Source organism: Schistocerca nitens, chromosome 1, assembly GCF_023898315.1.
Source record: "Schistocerca nitens isolate TAMUIC-IGC-003100 chromosome 1, iqSchNite1.1, whole genome shotgun sequence".
Taxonomy (NCBI): Eukaryota; Metazoa; Arthropoda; class Insecta; order Orthoptera; family Acrididae; genus Schistocerca; species Schistocerca nitens.
Genome location: NC_064614.1, coordinates 87,803,035 through 87,828,407, shown reverse-complemented (window position 1 = coordinate 87,828,407; position 25,373 = coordinate 87,803,035). Strand labels below are relative to the sequence as shown.

General features: G+C 44.5%; 1 protein-coding gene across 1 annotated transcript in view; it reads right to left on the bottom strand.

The window, feature by feature from the left end:
• Positions 1-3,410: 3,410 nt before the first annotated feature.
• LOC126234587 (uncharacterized) overlaps positions 3,411-25,373 on the bottom strand; it is a 72,734-nt gene continuing 50,771 nt past the window's right edge. The window contains exons 3-5 of the mRNA XM_049943304.1: positions 24,621-24,692; positions 20,063-20,215; positions 3,411-3,761 (exon numbers count right to left, since the gene is read on the bottom strand). Coding sequence (XP_049799261.1) covers positions 3,626-3,761; positions 20,063-20,215; positions 24,621-24,692 — 361 coding nt within the window. The 3' untranslated portion in view covers positions 3,411-3,625. The remainder of the gene's footprint in view (positions 3,762-20,062; positions 20,216-24,620; positions 24,693-25,373) is intronic.

Sequence of the window (25,373 nt, the reverse complement as noted above, 5' to 3'; positions counted from 1 at the left end):
TTAGCAATCGTTCTTCGATTGAACCATTCGCAACTGGAACAGAAAAAGGAGGGAATGACAAAGTATCCTTCGCCGCACACCGTAGGGCAGCTTTAGAGTACAGATGAGGTAGATGTATAATTGGGATATTCTGTGACTTAACGAAGGCATTTGACTGAGTCGATCATAATATTCTACCTGAGAAATTAAGGTTTTATGGGATACATGATTTGTTTAATTCCTGTTTAAGGTGATCTAGACGTATGAAGAGGCATACCTGTTTCATAAAAACAAAGTCATAATGTACTGCAGCCATAGTGGCATCGTCAAATGTTAAATGCGGAATCAGCATCAAATACATATATATCACATCACATGCACGAGTCATGTTGTCAGTAATACTACTCTTTAAAGCAAGCTGCCGGACAGTAGCCACAAGATGTTTGTGTTGCCTCTATATATTTAAAGCGCACCAATGTAAATTTTGTCAGTACTACTTTTCAGTATGGTCTATGTATTGTTCTTAAGCTGTATACAGTTTGCGAGTGTATTTATATTTTTCCCATTTTTGCCACAGATCTGATGATGGTCATTAAAGACCGAAACCGGTAATCTGTTAAACAAAAAAGATTGTGACCATAGACGTAAATTAAAGGATACTTACATTTCTCTCTGTTTACGATCCACCTTTTTATTTGAAGCAGGGGACAAAATTTGTCATTTTTGCATATGGTGCAGACATTACTGTCAAGCCAAACATGGAAGAACCAACAAAAAAAATAATAAATGACGTTTTTGTTAAACTTATTAATCGGTTTTACACAAGTATAGTATTGCTTTAAACTTGAAAAAAAAAGTTCATCCAGTTTTGTAGTTTAACGACAAAAAACAATAAACTGTATTAAAAATCCTAAGTTTGTGTGAGCATGTTTACGAAAATTTAAATTGGAAATAAACATATAGCAGGCGTACTGAAACATATAGGTTCAAGTATTTGTACCACAAGAATAATAGCCAACTTTAGGAATGTAGAAAGCAGTAAGTTAACATACTTTGACCATTATCATTTACTGATGTCCTACAGGATAATATTATGGGGTAAGTCCCCACTTACGCAAAAAGTATTCATTGCACAAAAGAAAATAGTTAGAAGGCTATGTGTACTTGTAGATCACACATATACATCTTGCAGGCATCTGCTTAAGTAACTAGGATTATTAAGCACTCTCCCCATGTATATTCATTCACTCACGACGTTTCTTGCGAACGGTTCTTTGCGGTTTGATGGTAACGGAGATATGGTGAAAATTTCCGTACTTCCTTCTAGTGAATTCAACTTTGGCACAGAAAGGAATGCAATACTCAGCTATAGAACACTTCGATAATCTTCCCATTGAAATAAAATATCAGACAGCAGAAGTGTTTTCAAATGTAGATTAAAGTTATTTCCCCTTAACAACTCCTTCCGTACCACAGATAAATTCTTGATACAAATAATCTACTACAAACCTGTAAATTACCAGCATATACTGGGCGTAGTAGGTACAAGAGCAGATATTTCTGTATGTGGTTCCTTATATGTGCACACAATATCTTTGGGATTTTTTCTCTGTGTCGAACAGTCTTCCCACAAACAGTCACAAGCTTTACAACCTCAAGTTTTCTTCGTTACTGTAACTGCACCAGTAAGTGGACTTCGCCTCTCGATGTAGACTGACCAGTTTGTGTCCACGTGTTGACACTTCAACACCTGACCTGCTGCCCGGGGGAAAAGGGACATTAATGGCATGTTGTTGTCACATGTACTTGGAGATACTAACCAACCTAAAAATATATTTCTCCTAACAGGTATAATTATTAGTCTGCAAATGAAGAAAATACTGATGTAATGTTGTTCAGTATTCGTACACCTTCCTCAGACAACAACAGAAATGTCTGCTCTTATACCCATATCACTACACAGCCATATATATTCGTCAGTGTCGCTGTAACTTTTTACTTGCTAAGCTGTTGTAACTTTTTTCACTGCTAAAAATTTAAATAAACAGTATTGTTGTTCCAGGATGATATTTATGTAATAACTCGTATAATTCGTTATGAACCGACATTCGCTTTGCTACACTATCCATATGCATTCCTAGATTTTTAATCTTCGAGTATGAAATAGTGGAAGACTTGTTTGTTCAGAGCGTGTTTGAGAATTTCATTATGCTTGTGTTTCTGTATCCATATGTACTCACAAAACGTCAGATGTCTTTGAAAAATAATCTTTGTGCAGCTACAAACCTTCGCTGTTGTGTGGACTATATGTTTAGTATTAAATTGCTTGAGGATGGCCTACACAGCAGAAAGCCGGTTCATAACGAACTGTTAACTAATTATTATTGTTGGACATAATAATTTATTTATGTTTGTAATATGTTTATGTTCCTCCTAGTACCGACGGAATATTCCATTAAAATCGTATTCTCTTTCTTAGTATCACACATTAACTTTCAGTGGTTACCCTGTTTTCAGTGTATTGATGTGTTCACATTGTAGTGATTATTGTGCTTTGCTTTGTTCTACTACCCAAAAACCAGTATTTAAGGACTGTGACTCCTGTACTCGCTGACTTCATTAAGCTTTTATTTCTATACCATACCATTTTTGTCTGTTTTTTTATAAATTCAATAAAATATTGTTGACTATCTCCATAAAGCAGTGGTGAACCGCGACATAGGTCTGAAGATCGCAGTGCTTTAACAGGCATTGGTCCTATATCAGATGGTACGCCCTGGTCTTCCTGCCAGCTTTACAGTGACCTGAGCAGCCAGTTCAAAAAATGTTCAAATGTATGTGAAATCTTATGGGACTTAACTGCTGATGTCATCAGTCCCTAAGCTTACACACTACTTAACCTAAATTATCCTAAGGATAAACACACACACCCATGCCCGAGGGAGGACTCGAACCTCCGCCGGGACCAGCCGCAAAGTCCATGACTGCAGCGCCCTAGACCTCTCGGCTGATCCCGCGAGGCAGCAGCCAGTTATGGGGGTCCTACCGTTTAACATGAACATTGAACAATGAGCCATCGAGGCACTTTTCGCATGTACTAAAGACTGCGAAAGATGGGAACAGCGGTAAATAGTTGTCGATTGCACACTAGACCTCTGGATATGTTGTTTACACTTACCCGCTGAACCACACTACTTATTTGTATAATTACTTAGAGGGTATTTGCTGCAGAGATGACACAAAATTCATTACACACTTTTCCATTTATTTATTTGTTATTGTACATCTGAACGTTCCATAAGAAAACGCTTAGCCTCCTGATGTTAACATTCTCTTACTATTATCAGGCCAATAACAAGTGTCTGAAGAAAGTCGATCTAGGAATTAGTGCACTTACATAAAGCAACTGTAACCTTGCGAAAGAACCGTGGAAAAAGTTTAAAGTGTGTGTGACACATGAATTGTAGGAACAAGTAAACCATTAAAGTAGAAGAACTAAGTGCAGGTTAACTTGAGAGAATGCACTGAGTACTGCCCAGCGGCCACGAATGGAAGTCGTTGACAAGTTTCACGTGGTGTCTTTGAAGCGCGGAAACAATAAATGGGGTGGGGAAACGGAGAGTGGTCGAGGAGCCGGTCCGGTGGTTCAGTCGAGGTCCCTCTTGCCAGGCGAGTCGATGCTGTTGAGGTGCTGGTCCTCGCCCTGGGCCTGTTTGATGTCCTGGTAGTCGCAGCCGCCCATCCTGCCGCCGATGTAGCACTCCAGCGTGCGCCGCCGCTTGCTGCAAAACACACAGGCAACGTGAAACGGTGCCTCCCACATCCCGACACTTACACTCTATGATGAAGAGTATCCGGAATAAGCTACGTAATGCGGAATTGACCACCAGATGTCACTGGAGGCGGTCCCGCTTGTACAAAAGGAGACGGAGAGTATCGTGCTATCTGTAGAAAAGCAGGAACAGCTCGTTCTGGACCAGTCGCTGCATGTCACCTGAGCAACAAATCCATCAGGGACATTTCAACCCTTCTAGAGCTGCCCAAGTCGACTGTCGGTGATGTATTGGTGACTTATAAACGGGAAGGAACAAATATGGCTAAAACAAGACCGAGAAGGACGCATGCAGTGATGAACATGAACCGTCGAACATTACAGAGGGTGTCTGTAAAACCTTGCGTGAAACCGGAGGAAGGAATCATTTGTGAGTTCCATAGTGCCCACTAGTCGTCTAGCTAGAACACTGACTAGGCGTACAGAGTAAAAATGAATGGGTACAATGGTCGAGTAGCTCCACATAAGCCACACATTTTTGTAGTCAGTGCTAAGCGACATTTGAGGTGGTGTAAAAAGTAACGCCACTGAACAGTAGATGACTGGAAACGAGTGATTTGGAAAGATGACTGATGCTGTGTCAGAATGAGATTTTCACTCTGCAGCGGAGTCTGCGCTGATATGAAACTTTCTGGCATATTAAGGCTGTGGCTAAGCCATATCTCCGCAATATCCTTTCTTTCAGGAGTGCTAGTTCTGCAAGGTTCGCAGGAGAGCTTCTGTAAAATTTGAAAGGCAGGAGACGAGGTACTGGCAGAAGTAAAGCTGCGAGGACGGGGCGTGAGTCGTGCTTGGGTAGCTCAGATGGTAGAGCACTTGCCTGCGAAAGGCAAAGGTCCCGAGTTCGAGTCTCGGTCCGGCACACAGTTTTGATCTGCCAGGAAGTTTCATATCAGCGCACACTCCGCTGCAGAGTTAAAATCTCCTTCTGGACACATTCTCCTTTCTCTCTGTCCAACTCCTCTACTCCCCTCTCTACCTTTCTCCTCCTGTCCCTCTCTCTCTGTACATGATCTTCTGCCACCTCTCTCCCTACCCACCCTATCCTCTGTCCGTCTGCATGTGCAGCCTCTGCAAAAGAGGTTCATGAAGTATTCTGGTATTATGCCTACAATATGCCTCTCATGCAGGCAGCCTACATTATGTGAATCGCTTGGAAACTGATTTTTTCACATAATGTGCAGGCTGCCATGCAAAACATGCCGACAAAGCCCGCTGATATTACTACAACACAACACACCTGTTGAGTTGAGCAGCCAACACGTTGGGGGCTGGAAAACCGTTTCTTGCCCCTGATGTGTAGGGTACCCTGAAAAGCAAGTCGTTAAAGCAGGTCAATACTACTACTATACAATACACCTGTCACATAGGACAGCCTATACGGCAGGGGTGTATCTATATCTCCGTAAATAATAGAGCTAGAGCGTTATAAACGCCCTACATTGGTGCTCTTGGCAAGTGTTCGTTTGTCAAATTTGGCCCACTTGGGTCGAGAGGTCTTGGAGGAATTCTTACACATACGTACATATTTCAGCTTTATACACTCCTGGAAATGGAAAAAAGAACACATTGACACCGGTGTGTCAGACCCACCATACTTGCTCCGGACACTGCGAGAGGGCTGTACAAGCAATGATCACACGCAAGGCACAGCGGACACACCAGGAAACGCGGTGTTGGCCGTCAAATGGCGCTAGCTGCGCAGCATTTGTGCACCGCCGCCGTCAGTGTCAGCCAGTTTGCCGTGGCATACGGAGCTCCATCGCAGTCCTTAACACTGGTAGCATGCCGCGACAGCGTGGACGTGAACCGTATGTGCAGTTCACGGACTTTGAGCGAGGGCGTATAGTGGGCATGCGGGAGGCCGGGTGGACGTACCGCCGAATTGCTCAACACGTGGGGCGTGAGGTCTCCACAGTACATCGATGTTGTCGCCAGTGGTCGGCGGAAGGTGCACGTGCCCGTCGACCTGGGACCGGACCGCAGCGACGCACGGATGCACGCCAAGACCGTAGGATCCTACGTAGTGCCGTAGGGGACCGCACCGCCACTTCCCAGCAAATTAGGGACACTGTTGCTCCTGGCGTATCGGCGAGGACCATTCGCAACCGTCTCCATGAAGCTGGGCTACGGTCCCGCACACCGTTAGGCCGTCTTCCGCTCACGCCCCAACATCGTGCAGCCCGCTTCCAGTGGTGTCGCGACAGGCGTGAATGGAGGGACGAATGGAGACGTGTCGTCTTCAGCGATGAGAGTCGCTTCTGCCTTGGTGCCAATGATGGTCGTATGCGTGTTTGGCGCCGTGCAGGTGAGCGCCACAATCAGGACTGCATACGACCGAGGCACACAGGGCCAACACCCGGCATCATGGTGTGGGGAGCGATCTCCTAGACTGGCCGTACACCACTGGTGATCGTCGAGGGGACACTGAATAGTGCACGGTACATCCAAACCGTCATCGAACCCATCGTTCTACCATTCCTAGACCGGCAAGGGAACTTGCTGTTCCAACAGGACAATGCACGTCCGCATGTATCCCGTGCCACCCAACGTGCTCTAGAAGGTGTAAGTCAACTACCCTGGCCAGCAAGATCTCCGGATCTGTCCCCCATTGAGCATGTTTGGGACTGGATGAAGCGTCGTCTCACGCGGTCTGCACGTCCAGCACGAACGCTGGTCCAACTGAGGCGCCAGGTGGAAATGGCATGGCAAGCCGTTCCACAGGACTACATCCAGCATCTCTACGATCGTCTCCATGGGAGAATAGCAGCCTGCATTGCTGCGAAAGGTGGATATACACTGTACTAGTGCCGACATTGTGCATGCTCTATTGCCTGTGTCTATGTGCCTGTGGTTCTGTCAGTGTGATCATGTGATGTATCTGACCCCAGGAATGTGTCAATAAGTTTGCCCTTCCTGGGACAATGAATTCACGGTGTTCTTATTTCAATTTCCAGGAGTGTATATACGAGTTTTGGAACTTTAATAGTGGCAACTATTTATTTACAGCTTGTACAAAATAGATACGTGTTTCCAAGTTTTACTGACCTTCAAAGTAGTCACCAGTGTTGTGTACAACCCACTGCCAGCAATGTGGGAGTCGTAGGACACTTTTAGCAGTGCCAGTTGTGTTGACAGTCCGAGCTGCGCGGTCTATTGGCCGACGAATTTGGAGCAGTTCTGAAGCGAATGCCGTGAAGTGTTTCCTTCGGTTTAGAAATCGAGTTGAACTTACGAGGGCTTAAGTCAGGGGAGTACAGTAAGTGATACAGCACTTAGTAGCCCCATCACTCATACAAATCAGTAACAACTTGCACTGTACGTGGTCGTAGGTTATGTTCCAAAAATGAACAGCGTAGAGACAGAAGTGATGACACCTTCTGAAGGACCTGACCATCATTTTGCAGGACAATGCTCAAGCACGTACAGTGCAAGCTGTTACTGATTTGTTTGAGTGATGGGGCTACTAAGTGCTATGCCACATACTGCACTCCCCTGACTTACGGCCTCGTGAGTTCAACTCAATTTCTAAACTGAAGGAAACACTTAAGGCATTCGCTTCAGAACTGGTACAAATTCTTCGGGCAATAGAGCGCGCCGTTCGAACTGTCAATACAACTGGCACTGCTAAGAGTATCCTACGACTTCCACATCGCTGGCAACGGGTTATACACAATGCTGGTGACTACTTTGAAGGTTAGTAAAACTTTGAAACGCGTATCTGTTTTGTATGAGCTGTAAATAACTAATTACCACTATTAAAGTCCCAACCCTCGTATAATGAATTTATTACATCAACATAAAGTTGTGTAATATTCGAAGAGTGATACCCTTTAATCCCACGAGAAATAAAATTGTTACCAGACGTAATTTCTGCAAGAAAGAAGAAACCTTGAAAGCAACACCACAGAGAAGATTTCGAGCAGTATAATACTGTACATGGAAAAGTACTTCAATAAGATATGTAAATTAACCATCTATTTAAATTTCTACAGGAAATACTGTGGGCCATTAAAATGTAATGCAATGAAGACAGCAGGCAGCAACTGCCAAATTGTCACAAAGTGTTCTACGTGCTTGGATACATCAGTGATCAGTATTTCAGCAAAACTGCAAGGATGAGGGAGGAGTAGAGCCATCTGTATTCTGTATACAAGGAAGATTATGCAGTGGGTGTTTCATTCAGAAGCCTCATTCTAGTGTAAAAAGAACACACACGTACGAGCGTTTGTTGGAATTTAGTAGTGGCAGTATCATGGCATGTCTACATTGTAGTTTACCGTTTCATGGTATTGCTGCACGAATTCGTCAGGAAACAATGATAACCACGGGAATATAAATCGGTGGGCTCAGGAGGACCGTACTGAAGGCCAAGCTGGGTTTCACGGCTCCATATGGTTAGTGTAGCGCCCATGAGGACACAAATGTTGTCGGCTACGCCGTGCAGGTTCGTATAGCGACGTCGCTTACCTTTGAGTCAGGAAACAGGCTTTTTTGGAGCACGCCTAATAATCACACGGGCAGTGCGATGACATATGGAGGACCACATACGTTCCTTGCAGCGACCGATATTGCGGCTTCCCTTGACACGGGATCTCGAGAGACGCGCGCCGATAGGGGTGCTCCCAACTACACTAGACACAGGAGTGGCGCTACGTCGTCTTTATGGACGAGCCCGCATTCTGTGCACAGCACCATAACGGACGTACCCGTGCGTGGAAGGTTCGAGGACAACGCATGTTACCAGATCATCACTAATATGTGCACAGCACATGGTAGTTTGGTGTGGTGTGCCTTTGAGTATACAACAGGATTACCTCTTTTTCGAATATCTGATAACTTTGATAATAGCTTTTCATTTTTGATGTGTTGAGGCCAGTTGCTGCGCCCTGTCTTGCGCGTCTCCGTGAAGTTATCTTTCGACAAGATAATGCAAGACCACATGTTACCCTTTCTACCCCAACCTACGCCGATGCAGTGTGCATTTTGTTGTTGCCCTGGCCAGCACGTTCTCTAGGTCTTTTACTCAGCTGATCATGCATTGCTAGGGGCAGTGGCACACCATAGCTAGCCAGCCACTCCAATTTCCCCACTCTGACGTCGAGTTGAAGCAACATGGAATGATAAATCGGAATCTGTCAAGCTCATCTCTGTCTGATACCCCGTCACATTAGAGCCATTGTTGCTGACACAGATGGCAGGTGTCGGGACTAAATTTCGCGTCTGTACACTCCCAAATTACAAATTTAATCATATATTCTTCCTGTTGCTCCATACGCACAATAATGGAATTTTCGTTATTTGGCATCCTCCCCTAGTGTTGTAATGTTAATAGCTAGCATTTGCAGTTTGTCATTCCGACCCATTACATTGCACCGAAGCATAATTCTGTATCCACGTCTAGATCTACGTACATACTCCACAATCCACCGTAAGATGCGTGGCGGAGGGTATCCTGTACCACTACAAGTCATATCCGACCACAACCGTAGATGGAAACATAACAGACCAAAAAACATGTTGCAATGACCTAAAATCTATGGCCAAGTACAAGCAACCACAACGGTACAGGTGAGCCTCTGTTAATCAGCCATCATTACTGGATATCCAGTTGGAACACACTTGCCGAAAAACTGGCACCACTCAGGGAAGCCGTACCATACACTACATGCAAACAAGCTATACACACCCCCCACACAGTGAGATGATCCATGGCCAATCTCCAACTAATATACAGGGTGTCCCAGCTATCTTTTCCACCCAAAATATCTCTGGAACAATAACAGCTATTGGAAAACTACTTTCACCGGTATCAATGTAGGGCTGGGGCCCATGAATGTACATATTTGGAAACATTCTAAAACGAAAGCATATGTGTTTTTTAACACAAACTTATGTTTTTTTTTTTAAATGGACCTCCTATATTTTTTCTTCAGCAATCCATAGCATGACAAAGCACATACACAATGGCCTTGATTGCATCGCAATATTCCCATTACATCCCAAGATATTAAGACGCGAAGTTGACGCTTGAAACACCCGACATGCGCTGCTAGCGCACGTCCTGAGGCTCAGGCGTGAACCCCATGCTGACCGTATTACTCGTTTAGGACCTCTTCATAAGTATGGAAGTGTGATTACACATGTCAACCGTATCGCGATTACGGGCAGCATGGGGTTCACGCCTGAGCCTCAGGACGTGCGCTAGCAGCGCATGTCGGGTGTTTCAAGCGTCAACTTCGCGTCTTAATATCTTGGGATGTAATGGGAATATTGCGATGCAATCAACGCCATTGTGTATGTGCTTTGTCATGCTATGGATTGCTGAAGAGAAAATATAGGAAGTCCATATAAAAAACATAAGTTTGTGTTAAAAATCACATATGCTTTCGTTTTAGAATGTTTCCAAATATGTACATGCATGGGCCCCAGCCCTACATTGATACCGGTGAAAGTCGTTTTCCAATAGCTGTTATTGTTCCAGAGATATTTTGGGTGGACAAGATAGCTGGACACCCTGTATAACGATCCTGATTGTTCCAGGAATGCAGCGGCTGCAGCCATCGCCTGCCACGGTAATGATGCATGATACCCACACTATCAAACACAATCTTGCAATAACTATCGCAGCTAGTAAGCCACTACTGCTCTTACTACCCATCACACTGTCGCAGAGGTTTTTTTTCCCTCGGCACGAGCCTTGGCACTTTTTTCCCTCTGCTCTTCAAATCGCTACCCTCATTCTCGTTTCGTCCACAATCTATCAATTGATGGACCGTGTTAAAGCGTAGTCTTACCCAGACGCACGGATAACATCACAACCCAGCATCCTGTGATCCATTTATTAGATAACTAACATGTTGACGGAGGTGACAGAAGAACTTTTGGTCTGGTCACCACGTTGGTGCGGGCGTGAAGGGGCCCCATCTCTGTCCTTTCCTGTTCCATTCACAAATAGAGTGAAGGGAAAATGACTATCTATTTGCCTTCGTATGAGTCCTGATTCGTCATACACTCCTGGAAATTGAAATAAGAACACCGTGAATTCATTGTCCCAGGAAGGGGAAACTTTATTGACACATTCCTGGGGTCAGATACATCACATGATCACACTGACAGAACCACAGGCACATAGACACAGGCAATAGAGCATGCACAATGTCGGCACTAGTACAGTGTATATCCACCTTTCGCAGCAATGCAGGCTGCTATTCTCCCATGGAGACGATCGTAGAGATGCTGGATGTAGTCCTGTGGAACGGCTTGCCATGCCATTTCCACCTGGCGCCTCAGTTGGACCAGCGTTCGTGCTGGACGTGCAGACCGCGTGAGACGACGCTTCATCCAGTCCCAAACATGCTCAATGGGGGACAGATCCGGAGATCTTGCTGGCCAGGGTAGTTGACTTACACCTTCTAGAGCACGTTGGGTGGCACGGGATACATACGGACGTGCATTGTCCTGTTGGAACAGCAAGTTCCCTTGCCGGTCTAGGAATGGTAGAACGATGGGTTCGATGACGGTTTGGATGTACCGTGCACTATTCAGTGTCCCCTCGACGATCACCAGTGGTGTACGGCCAGTGTAGGAGATCGCTCCCCACACACTGATGCCGGGTGTTGGCCCTGTGTGCCTCGGTCGTATGCAGTCCTGATTGTGGCGCTCACCTGCACGGCGCCAAACACGCATACGACCATCATTGGCACCAAGGCAGAAGCGACTCTCATCGCTGAAGACGACACGTCTCCATTCGTCCCTCCATTCACGCCTGTCGCGACACCACTGGAGGCGGGCTGCACGATGTTGGGGCGTGAGCGGAAGACGGCCTAACGGTGTGCGGGACCGTAGCCCAGCTTCATGGAGACGGTTGCGAATGGTCCTCGCCGATACCCCAGGAGCAACAGTGTCCCTAATTTGCTGGGAAGTGGCGGTGCGGTCCCCTACGGCACTGCGTACGATCCTACGGTCTTGGCGTGCATCCGTGCGTCGCTGCGGTCCGGTCCCAGGTCGACGGGCACGTGTACCTTCCGCCGACCACTGGCGACAACATCGATGTACTGTGGAGACCTCACGCCCCACGTGTTGAGCAATTCGGCGGTACGTCCACCCGGCCTCCCGCATGCCCACTATACGCCCTCGCTCAAAGTCCGTCAACTGCACATACGGTTCACGTCCACGCTGTCGCGGCATGCTACCAGTGTTAAAGACTGCGATGGAGCTCCGTATGCCACGGCAAACTGGCGTACACTGACGGCGGCGGTGCACAAATGCTGCGCAGCTAGCGCCATTCGACGGCCAACACCGCGGTTCCTGGTGTGTCCGCTGTGCCGTGCGTGTGATCATTGCTTGTACAGCCCTCTCGCAGTGTCCGGAGCAAGTATGGTGGGTCTGACACACCGGTGTCAATGTGTTCTTTTTTCCATTTCCAGGAGTGTATATTACCTCCGTGTTCCTTACATGGAATGTATATTGGTGACAAGAGAATCGTTCTGCAGTCAGCTTCAAATGTTGGTTCTCTAAATTTTCTCTAGAGTGTTCCGCAAAGAGGACGTCGCTTTCCCTCCACGCGTTCCCAATTCATTTAGTCCGGTTTGGCCTGATCGCAAACTCTCTAGCTGTACTCAAGAATAGGTCGCACTAGCTTCCTACAAGCGGTCTCCTTTGCAGATGAACCACACTTCCCCAAAATTCTTCCAAAAACCAAAGTCGACCATTCACCTTCCCTACCACAATCCTCACATGCTCGTTCCATTCCGTATCGCTTTGGAAAAAAATGGCTCTGAGCACTATGGGACTTAACATCTATGGTCATCAGTCCCCTAGAACTTAGAACTACTTAAACCTAACTAACCTAAGGACAGCACACAACACCCAGCCATCACGAGGTATCGCTTTGCAACGTTACGCTCAGATACTTAAACGACTTTGCTGTGTGAAGCAGTGAACTACCAATGCTGTACTCGAACGTTACGAGTTTTGTTTTTCGTACTCATCGTCATTAACTTTTTCTAAATTTAGAGCAAACTGCCATTCACCACGCCAGCTAGAAATTTTGTCTAGTTAGCTTGTATCCTCTCACAGTCACTCAATTTCAACACCTTTCCGTACAGCATAGCATCATCAACAAACAACCGCAGATAGCTACCCGCAATGAACGTCAGACTATATAGAAAATAATAGCGGTTATATCACACTTGGGGCCCTCCTGACGATACCATTGTCTCTCATGAACACTCTACGTCGAGGACAACGCACTGGGATCTAATTATTTAAGAAGTCACTCACGTGTCTAGGAACCTTTTCCATATGCTCGTACATTCGTTAACGGTCTGCAGCGGAGCACCTTGTCAAATGCTTTACGGAAATCTAGAAATATGGCATCTACCTGTTGCCCTTCATCCGTAGTCCGCAGCATATCATGTGAGAAAGAGGCAAACTGAGTTTCGCACGAGCGATGCTTTCTAAAACCACGGTCATTCGTGGTCAGAAGATTTTTGATCTCAAGGAATTTTATAACGTGTGAACTGAGAAAATCTTCAAGAATTTTGCAGCAAACCGATGTTAAGGATACTGGTCTGTAATTTTGCGGGTTCTCACAGAAAGGAGTCACCTGCGCTTTCCTCAAGTCACTTGGACTTTGCACTGGGTGAGAGGTTCACGATAAATGCAAACTAAGTAAGGTGCAAATGCCGTAGAGTACTTTTCGTAAAATGGAACTGAGATTCGCTGCTAATGTTTTACACTGTGGGAGCTGTTTTGTGGAATGCTGAAGGATGTCTGAAACGGTGACAAACGTTTTCAGTTAGTGGGAATGGATGCAACTTCTAAATCTACATCTACATCCATACTCCGCAAGCCACCTGACGGAGTGTGGCGGAGGGTATCTTAAGTACCTCTATCGGTTCTCCCTTCTATTACAGTCTCGTATTGTTTGTGGAAAGATTGTCGGTATGCCTCTGTGTGGGCTCTAATCTCTCTGATATTATCCTCAAGGTCTCTTCGCGAGATATATGGAGGAGGGAGCAATATACTGCTTGAATCCTCGGTGAAGGTATGTTCTCTGCTTTACCGACGATTAATTTTATATGGTCATTCCATTTTAAATCACTCCTAATGCCTACTCCCAGATAATTTATGGAATTAACTGCTTGCAGTTGCTGACCAGCTATCACCTGTAGCTAAACGATAAAGGATCTTTCTTTCTATGTATTCGCAGCACATTACGCTTGTCTACATTGAGATTCAATTGCCATTCCGTGCACCATTAGTCAATTGGTTGCAGATCATCCTGCATTTATGATCGCTGATTCCCTGTTCTGCGTTAACTGTTTCAAATAGTTCAGGTCTGTATGTCACCAGAAGGTCTAATATGTTATCACCACGGGCCTCTGTTTAACTGCTCAAGGTAGTTTTCAGATAATGCAATTAAAAAAGTTTCACTGGATTCTTTGTCCCTGGACTTTGCATTTGCTTTTGAGTTTCCCAGTCAATATCTGGTAAATTAAAATCTCCACCCAAAACTATGACATGGTCGGGAAATCTACTCGAAATATTTTCCAAATTTTCCTTCAGGTTTGCTGCCACAACAGCTGCTGAGCCAGGGGGCCTATAGAGACATCCAATTACCATGTTTGAGCCTGATTTAACCGTGACCTTCATCAAATTATTTCACATTTCGAATCTCCGTCAATTTCCTTCGATACTATTGCACTTTTTATTGCTATAGACACGGCTCCCCCTTCACTGTTCAGCCTGTCTCTGCGGTATACATTGCAATCTGATCGATCCAGAGAATCGATCCAGAGAAACAGATTCGGCACGGAAACGAAACTTTCCTGGCCCAAATCGCACTTTCACATGAAGAGAAAACATGACCAGTGAGCAGTCTATGCGAACATATACATCTGCTCTGTAGTTACCTGATCGAAATGTTCGGAGGATTCTTGACCACGGTCTGGAAGTATCCCCCAACAAGGTGGTGATCACGTATGAAATGAGTGTCAGAGATTTTGAAACTCAACAGTTTTCGAAACTTTCGCCACGCAGATGTAATGCTTCCCCCCTCCCCCCTCCCCCTCCCCTTCCCCCCCCCCCCCCCCCCGAAATAAAGAAAGTTATTTCACACGTACCAGCATCGATCAACACGCACAATTTCATTACTTACATTCCATATAGGCACTGTGTTATGATATTATCTTACCGCATCTTATGTTCTACCGTTTGGGCTTACAAATAAATGCCAAATCCTGTAACCCACAGATTTCGACGAGCTTCGGCGTTAAGAGCCGAGGGCCGATCGGGAAAAAGTCCTGTAGAAGGGTTTACGTTACAACGCTTTGCTTTCAAAAAAATTATAGGTCGAAGATCAAGCCGCAGGAATCATTTAGAACTAGGTGAAACCATGAGAAGACTCTAAAAGAAGGTAAATCTGTTATACATATCCGACTGGCAACCTAATAGTTTCCCAAGATATCGAAGAATTTGTTATTGTGATCGGTTGCAAATGTACTTGAAAAAAAAAAAAGCTATTGCTGACAAGTGGTGCAAGGATTTATGTTATAGTCGCCGTCTATGCACGTGGATTCGAAGCGAATATTTCGTAATATGTGTTACTTAGGTGCTGCGAAATAAACAAGGTATGACGGTGGTAAATGCAGGTATTTGTTTTGGTGACTGAGGACGGTGTACTGGACAACACTACATCAATATTTTCTTCATTTGCAGACTAATAACTATGTTTTTAGGTTGGTTAGTACCTCTAAGTACTGGTGGCAAGAGCAAGCAATTAATGCTTATTTTGCCTTGGGAAAAGTGTTTAAGTGTGAACACTCGAACACACAACGGGTAATCTATACTGACAGGAATAATCCATTCAGTGGGGCAGTTACGGCCATGAAGAAAATACACTACGTTATCAAAAGTATTCGGACACCCCCAAAACCATACTAGGCGCATTGAGCTGCCACCTACTGCCAGGTACTCCATATCAACGACATCAGTAGTCATTAGAAATCGTGAGAGAGCAGAATGGGGCGCTCTGCGGAACGCAAGGTCTTCGAACGTGGTCAGGTGATTGGGTGTCACTTGTGTCATACGTCTGTACTCGAGATTTCCACCTTCCTAAACATCTCTAGGTCCACTGTTTCCGATGTCATAGTGAAGCGGAAATGTGAAGCGACACATACAGCACAAAAGCGTACAGGCCGACTTCGTCTCTTGACTGACAGAGACCGCCGACAGTTGAAGAGGGTCGTAATTTGTAACAGGAAGACATCTATCCAGACCATCACACAGGAATTCCAGACTGCATCAGGATCCACTGCAAGTACTATGACAGTTAGGTGAGAGGTGAGAAAACTTGGATTTCATGGTCGAGCGGCTGCTCAGAAGCCCCACATCACGCCGGTAAATGCCAAACGGCGCCTCGCTTGGTGTTAAGGAGCGAAAACATTGGACGATTTAACAGTGGAAAAACGTTATGTGGAGTGACGAATCATGGTACACAATGTGACGATCCCATGCCAGGATGTGGGTATGGCGAATGCCCGGTGAACTCTATGTGCCAGCGTGTGTAGTGCCAACAGTAATATTCAGATTCGGTGGTGTTATGATGTGGTCGTGTTTTTCATGGAGGGGGCTTGCACCCCTTGTTGTTTTGCGTGGCACTATCACAGCACCAGCCTGCATTGATTTTTTAAGCACCTTCTTGCTTACTACTGTTGAAGAGCAATACGGGGATGGCGATTTCATCTTTCAACACGATCGAGCACCTGTTCATAATGCACGGCCTGTAGAGGAATGGTTACGCGACAATACGTTCCCTGTAATGGACTGGCCTGCACAGAGTCCTGACCTGAATCCTACAGAACACCTTTGGAATGTTTTGGAACGCCGACTTCGTGCCAGGCCTCGTCGACAGACATCGATACCTCTCCTCAGTGCAGCACACCGTGAAGAATGAACCTTCCAGTACCTGATTGAACATATGCCTACGAGATTAGAAGCTGTCATCAAGACTAAGGGTGGGCCAACACCTTATTGAATTCCAGCATTACCGATGGAGGGCACCACAAACTTGTAAGTCATTTTCAGCCAGGTGTCCGGATACTTTTGATCACATAGTGTATCAGGTCGTAATGTTTGTGGCTTGTTTGTGGGAAGACTGTACGTTGCAGAGAAAAAGCAACAAAGATATTGATGTATGTACATATTAAGGTACCACATATAAAAATATCTGCGCTTATACGCGTTACATCTTGTGTATTTGATGCTTTAAATAAAACAAATATTATTATGAAGTAGCAAAAAATAAGTTGTCGGCATATGTGCCCATGATCTTTGACGACACTAATTTTGTTCCCTGTGCATTCGGTTGTCAACCCTCCTATTTCAAACTATTTTATCGTACACGTAGTATGCGTCGAAATTAAGCGACAGGAGAAAACTCTTCAAGAACGTAAAACAAGTTTGCTTTCTGTCGCATATTGTGTGGAAAATAGGTGAGAGCAGAGAAATGCATTTCATGCATTGTGCTGCATGCAGAGGATTTCTCTGCTTTCACTACCGCTGTAGCCAATGCCATTCGACGCACCGTGTAGGTCAAGAAGACGAAGACAGTAAGAGCCTTCGAGAATTAGAAAGAGAGAGAGAGAGAATTGTGCAGCAATTGCATAATACACTTCTTCTTCACATTCCCTTCAGAAGGATAATATATTCGACGAGAAAGACGCAGAAAAACACAAAAACATGCAGTTTGCCTCAAGGGTGAAAGACCTGTCGTCGAACCTAGATGCGTATGCTGCAAAGTTCTTATTTCCCTTATTCTTAATAAATTTTAATGAAACGTAAATATACTGTTTTAAGGCACAGGTAATACATCAAATCCCTAAAAAGAGGCAACGGTGTGGAGCTAGTACGTCGCTGCTGAACTGTCCTGTCTATTCTTTAACTGCAAAGGTGTGGGTGGAAATAAAAACGTCAGTAAGTGTCTGTGTGCAGGTACATCGATTATAAAAACTCCATTGTTGATGAAAGACGGTGGGGATGTCAGCTGACAAATTAACGGATGAAAAAGTAAAAATTTTTATTATTCCCTGCGATACTTTTTCAATTCAGTTGTATTTATTGATGCCAGGTTTACACGTTATCGAATTCCCAGCCGAATATCTCACTCTTTAGGCACCTTAGAAGGATACGGGAATCAGCCTATATCCGCAATCTATGTCATCCTCAGCGAGAGAAAATTGTTCCTAATGTAGCGACACAAGCGCGAAAACATATCATTTATAACAACTTGTCACTAATATAATCACTGTCCACTATAAACAATTTTGAAACAAATGCTTTGAGGCCATAGGTAAGTCATCCATGAGTAACACAGTCGTATTTGATAGCGTACTGTTTTCTCATATCTCTCTTGGCAAATATTTCTATCTGTAAAACCAATAAAAACAATCTCGATCGAGTTTTCAGATTTTTATTCGTTATCAATCACTTTCGGCCTTTTCCTCAGACCACCTTCAGGCTTTTCCCCGCCATTATGGCTGCTGGTGGCGGCAGACGGAGCGAGATACATAGAAGTAAGGTTGTCACTGGTTACATCGATGGATGCCGCCACCAGCAGGCATAATGGCGGGGATAATATGAAAACACGATCGAGACTGATCTTTATTAGATTTTTAGCAGTTTATACCTATCACTGCTTTGCTCCAATTACAGAATGCTTTCTAAATTTTTTTTTATTTCCATTTGTCCCAAATCTTAGAAATTATGTTCTCAAATATGTTGTGCAAGTCTTTTTGGGTAGCGGGAGAGTGAATGATTCCAAACTTTTCTTTACAACATTTTGAGTGCTCTTGCGGTATTCATGATATTCTCTTGGATTTTCTCCTTCCATCTTCAACGATCGATAACGAAATTTAAGAAGCTATTTCCCCTTCTGAAGGTGGCAAGGCTAAAATACAGGGAACGAAAGGCTGTTTACAATTTGTACAGAAACCAGATGGCAGTTATAAGAGTCGAGGTGCATGAAAGGGAAGCAGTGGTTGGGAACGGAGTGAGACAGGGTTGTAGCCTCTCCCCGATGTTATTCAATCTGTATATTGAGCAAGCAGTAAAGGAAACAAAAGAAACATTCGGAGTATGAATTAAAATCCATGGAGAAGAAATAAAAACTTTGAGGTTCGCCGATGACATTGTAATTCTGTCAGAGAGAGCAAAGGACCTGGAAGAGCAGTTGAACGGAATGGACAGTGTCTTGCAAGGAGGATGGAAGATGAACATTAACAAAATCAAAAGGAGGATAATGGAATGTCGTCGAATTAAGTCGAGTGATGCTGAGGGAATTAGATTAGGAAATGAGATGTTTAAAGTAGTAAATGAGTTTTGCTATTTAGGGAGCAAAATAACTGATGATGGTCGAAGTAGAGAGGATATAAAATGTAGACTGGCAATGGCAAGGAAGGCGTTTCTGAACAAGAGAAATTTTTTAACATCGAGTATAGATTAAAGTGTCAGGAAGTCATTTATGAAAGCATTTTTTTGGAGTATAGCCATGTATAAAAGTGAAACGTGGACGACAAATAGTTTAGAGAAGAAGAGAATAGAAGCTTTCGAAATGTGGTGCTACAGAAGAATGCTGAAGATTAGATGGGTAGATCACATAACTAATGAGGAGGTATTGAATAAAATTGGGGAGAAGAGAAATTTGTGGCACAACTTGACTAGAAGAAGGAATCGGTTGGTAGGGCATGTTCTGAGGCATCAAGGGATCACCAATTTAGTACTGGAGGGCAGCGTGGAGGGTAAAAATCGTAGAGGGAGACCAAGAGATGAATACACTAAGCAGATTCAGAAGGATGTAGGTTGCAGTAGGTACTGGAAGATGAAAAAGCTTCCACAGGATAGAGTAGCATGGAGAGCTACATAAAACCAGTCTCTGAACTGAAGACCACAACAACAAACTTTTCCCCTTAGTGAAAGTGCTGCCACTAGAGATTACGCTGAGACTAAGTACCATGTGTTCGTTCCAGAGCACTCATCAGCCACGTGAGAAAGTACATATACTTCCACACCCGGCTTCATGTACCTTGTAAGCTTGGCTTACGGCTGTCTCCTTTTCCCCGTGAGGGTACTCAGTTGGGTTTCTATTGTTCTTCTTCATCGGACGTTAGCATGACTGACGCATGTTTTTGCAACTACTCCGCGAGTGACCCTGGAGCCGGCTATTAATTTGTTTGTTTACAGACTTACCCCACATCGTGTGACTCCATCGGTTGGCGATCACTTTTGGCGGACAACACGTTGACGACGTCCTCTGGCCGGCGCATCTCCACGAGTTCCTCGTAGAAGCACCTGCGGGGTTCTCCGGCCACGTCCGTGCACACCACGCCGCCGCGCCGCTTCCTGAACACAACGGCGATTACAACCGCCACAGTGAGGCGCATAGCTGCCACTAACAGCACGATTTCTGAACACAAAATGTTGCTAAGCTACTGGCGTGAGTATTTCCAGTTTGCGGTTGTTGAGTCGGAAGCCCCCGTGGCTGCGCGATGTACGATGCGACGGCGACTTCCGACTCAAAAGCAGGAAAAAATGTACGTAGAAATTCAGTAGCAATTATCATTGTTTCAAGAAGATCGTAAATACATTTGCTCCAACTAGATCATACATACTTTTCCTCTTTCTAACTAAATACATTGATTCAAATTACACTGAAGAGCCAAAGAAACTTGCACACCTGCCTAATATCGTGGAGGAGCCCCATGAGCAGACAGAAGTGCCGCAACACGACGTGGCATGGGCTCGACTAATGTATGACGTAGTGCTGGACGGAATTGAAATCGAGAATCCTGCAGCGCTGTCCATAAATCCGTAAGAGTACAAGGGGGTGGAGATCTCTTCTGAACAGCACGTTCCAAGGAATCCTAAATATGCTCAATAATGTTCATGTGTTGAAACTCAGAAGAGTGTTCCTGGAGACACTCTGCACCAATTCTGGACGTGTGGAGTGTCGCGTTATCCTGCTGGAATTGCCCAATCTGTAGTAATGCACAATGGACATGAATGGATGCAGGTGATCAGACAGTATGCTTACGTACATGTCACCTGTCTGAGTCATATCTAGACGTATCAGTGGTCCCATATCACTCCAACTGCACACGCCCCATACCATTACAGAGCCTCCACCAGCTTGAACAGTCCCCTGCTGACATGCAGAGTCCATGGATTCATGAGGTTGTCTCCATAACCGTACAGATCCATCCGCTTGACACAAATTGAAACGAGACTCGTCCGACCAGACAACATGTTTCCAGTCATCAACAGTCCAGTGTTGGTACTGAAGGGTCTCGGGCGATGCGTAAAGCTTTGTGTTATCCAGTGTTCATCAATTGGCCTTCGGTTCCGAAAGCACATGTCGATGATGTTTCGTTGAATGGTTCGCAGTCTGACACTTTTTGACGACCCAGAACTGAAATTTACAGCAATTTGCGAACTGTCATGTTGAACGATTCTCTTCAGTCGGCGATGTTCCCGTTCTTGCAGGATCCACTTCATCATTGCCTCGGAGACACTGTGTCCCATCGCCCGTACGCCGACTATAACACCACGTTCAAACTCCTTAAATCGTGATAACCTGCCATTGTAGCAGCAGTAACAGACCTAATAACTGCATCAGACACCTGTTGTCTTATATAGGCCGCAGTTACCTGTTCACATATCTCTGTATCTGAATACGCATTCCTGTACGAGTTTCTTTGGCGCTTCAGTGTAAATAAACGTCGCCTTAACCGTGAAATATTTTTCGTACAGCGCAACAGCAGACGACATGATGCTGAGAAATTGCTGCTTCTAATGTGTAAATGCTGCCATCTCAATCCATCTGAAACCATCTCAAGATGGGCGTTTGAGGTTGATTCAAAAGATTGCACACAAATACAAGGAGGAGTCGAAATACAACTTAAGAGTAGGGGCTTATGGTCGGAAATATTCCTGGCCAGTGAAAGCGAGTGAGCGAAAGTAAGATACAAGGTCTTCATCGAACAAGTCCTCCGAAACTTTTCTTCAGTTTATAGCGAAATGCTTTCAGCTGTTAGGCAGGCGACCATTCATAAATGGCACACAGTGAACTGTGAAAGGCGTTGTTCGCAAATTAATTTCATTTTTCCTTTAATAATTACTTTAGTTTTATAAACTTTGACAGCTAACACCCTACACGAAGTATGAGAATTTTCTTATAGCTATTTATTTTTAATCTGCGTATCACACAATTAGTGTTTTTATAGTTTTACGCCGGCATGGTTCCTCCATGGCTTTCAAAATCATGTAGTACATAATCGATATATTCTTTGCATGCTTTCCTTCTGATTATGTTCTTTGATAGCCAACTGTTGCTTTTATTTTATGAAAGAAAACGTTGCCCTTAGTAGGCTGTATAGCTATTCTCTATTTGTTGTGTGATTCTCCAGTTTCGACTCATAAGTCATTTTCCAGCACCTACAATAAATACATGAACATGTACGAGTATTACATTAAAATATGTACACTGTGGAATATCATTAACGATAACTGTCATTGTGCTTACACTCCATAGAGGGAATCTTACTTGCTTATCCATGCATCTCCGAAGGAATTTTGTGTTGCAGCTCTGAAGAACACACTCTAACATCGTATTTATCCAACGAAACCGGGTAAACGACTTTCAATTAAAGATGGAGAAATCGGCCGTGGCAGAGCACGCACTGAGTGAGACCGACCACGTAATAAAATTCGCCGACACGGAAGTTCTGGCTGTAGAGAAGCATTATCACGCGCGCTTGTTCAGAGAAGCTGTCGAAATACAAAAACACGCGAACAGTTTGAACAAGAAAGAGGAAAGCCTTAAGGTCAACGGATCCTGGCTTCCCGTACTGCAGCGAACGACCGTCGCAGGTAGCAAGAGGAGAACCGCACCGGAAATAACCGCGGAGAAGCTCTCGGACGTTGGCGCGCCAGGTACATTATAGCCTGCGGCCGCGAGCTCGGCTCCAGTTCACCACCGGCAATGGAGGGTGAAGCTTTGACAATGCCAGCCACTCGTGCTGGCGAAACGTCAGAAAAATCATTAGATGAACGTCGGCAGAAGAACCCGAGACAGAAGCCAGCAGGCAGTTTGTCAACAAGTGGCCACGAAAGCCTCGACAATTTTGAATGATAAGACTGCCTCTTTTGGTGTAAATACAATTACAATTTTGGTTAATGACATTGCACAGCGTATACATGTTAATGAAATACTCATTCATTTTCATGCAGTTTTACATGTCCTGTAAAATGTCTTAGAGTCAATTACACAACAAATAAAGGATAACTATACAGCCTACTACGCATAATGTTTTGTCTCACAAAGTTCTTGGAGGCAAGGGCCCACATACGAGCAAAATATTAGCTGCACGGTTGCTAAAAGCATCTGCTGACGGATATTGTTTTCGTTACCATTGCGTTCCTGGATGTACAGTCAGTTTGGCAGCTAGCTCTAAATATATGAGAGGTTATGTGTGTGGCTTGTATCTATACTTAATTATAACTACTGATGGAAACTGTTGTCCACATTGCCTATATTTTCCTGAAGTATTTTTTTTTATATTGAATTACTTTGTTTCTGCCACAACTATATCAAATGATGATGTGCGAAAACGTGTCAATAAATGAATTTGCGGCAAAGACCTTTCACAGTTCGTTGTGTGCCTTACAGATCTGCTAGGGCTTGTAGCGCTTAACGTGGGTCGTCTCATGAGGGTGCAACTGGGTGTTGGATCGCGCGGTAAGATCCAGCAGCAAGACCAACTCGCTCCCCTAGTGTGAAGCTTTCTTTTCCGTATTAAAAGCCTCGTGTACGCGACAAAAATTCCCAAGGAAGATACACTTCTCGCCAGGACACTTGCAGCGTCTGATGAGGTCCATGCGATTCCTGATGTGCTCTGTAGAGAACACCGGAATTTTCGAGGAAGATGTCATGCGAGTATTGAATGTGGTGGTCGCCTTTTTGAACACCTTCTGAATATTGTTCATCACTATGGGATCCGTACCAGGTAGGACTGTTAGAAGAAACAGAGATATCCAAAGATGAGCGGTACGTTTCGTTACGAGATCGTTTAGTCGCCGCGAGAGCGGTACCGACATGCCCAGCATACTCCATTGGCAGGCGTTACAAGAGAGGGTTGTGCGCTAGGGAGAGGTTTACTATTGAAATTTCGAGAGCACATTCCAGGAATAGTCAGACAACATATTACTTCCTCCCACATACATCTCGAGTAATGACTACAAAGAGAAAATTCGAAACATTAGAGCCAGTACAGAGGCTTACTGACAATCATTCTTCCCACGCGCCATTCGTGAATGGAGCAGGGTAGGAAGGGAATCAGTTAGTGGTACCCGAGACACCTTTCGCTAGACACCTTTAAGTGGCTTGAGGAGTATGATGTAGTTGTACAACACTGTTGAGCGAGCAGTGCAAGAACCTTCCAGAACTAAAGGGAACTGGGCATTCGTTGTAGTCGTTCCTCTCATTCCAAAGCTTTCACATGATGAGGATTGCTTCTAACACTAAAATCAGAATTTTGACTCATCTATCACCTTATATTTTTTTGCAATCTTTTTGAATCAACCTGTTTGCCTGAAACCTTTTATGCTTCGAATAAAGAAGTAAACGATTATAAAATAGAGACTACTCGCTTCTAATTTTTTCACAATCAACAATGGAAGATAATGAACAATACAAAATTTTAAAAAATTATTTTACACTTCTTCGTGCCTGTATTACGACGTTACTCACCCACGTGTGCCATAGTCTCGATGGCGGAGGCCGTCTATGGTGAGACGCCGTATGAACACCGGTTCCAGGATACTGCTGGAACAGTACAACAATGGACACTATCAAAAATGAGCAGTGCGTGAGACTGCAGCAGTACCCGGTTGATGACCTGAAGAAAGAAATCTCGAGTAACATGCAATATCTAACTTTTGTATGACCAGCCTTTTAGCAGGACGTTTCTGGAACGACGGCCGTTTACTATCGCGACAAAAAATAAAAACACCTACAGCCGTCCTTATGATTTTATTTTATTTTGTCGCTACAAGTTTCAACGCTTCATTGCGTCATCTTCAGGCTGTTTTGATTCGGTACAGGTTGATAAGATCCCCATGCATAACCCATGAGTTGCCAGCATTACTGGATTCTCAGATAATATGTTAGCGCTCCAACCATCAACTGTCAACTGCCAATATCTAAGTCTCTAAGTGGTAAGATATTTCGCAGTCAAACCCCTATCAGACATTCACATGCACTGGGTTACTGTCGGGATGTCTGTTGCTAATATTACGACCCGCTCAGCCAACACCTGCCCCTTCCAACTGTTGGAGAAAAGAAACTTACAGATATAAAATACATCACGCAAAAACAGCATATTTGTGTAAAGAAATGATCCAAAGCGCTGAGCTGTGCACTGTCTAGGCTTCACGAAAATATTGTGGCAATGAACTCTACTATATGTGGTAAAGCTCATTGCGTGGTTTCCAACACGTTCTA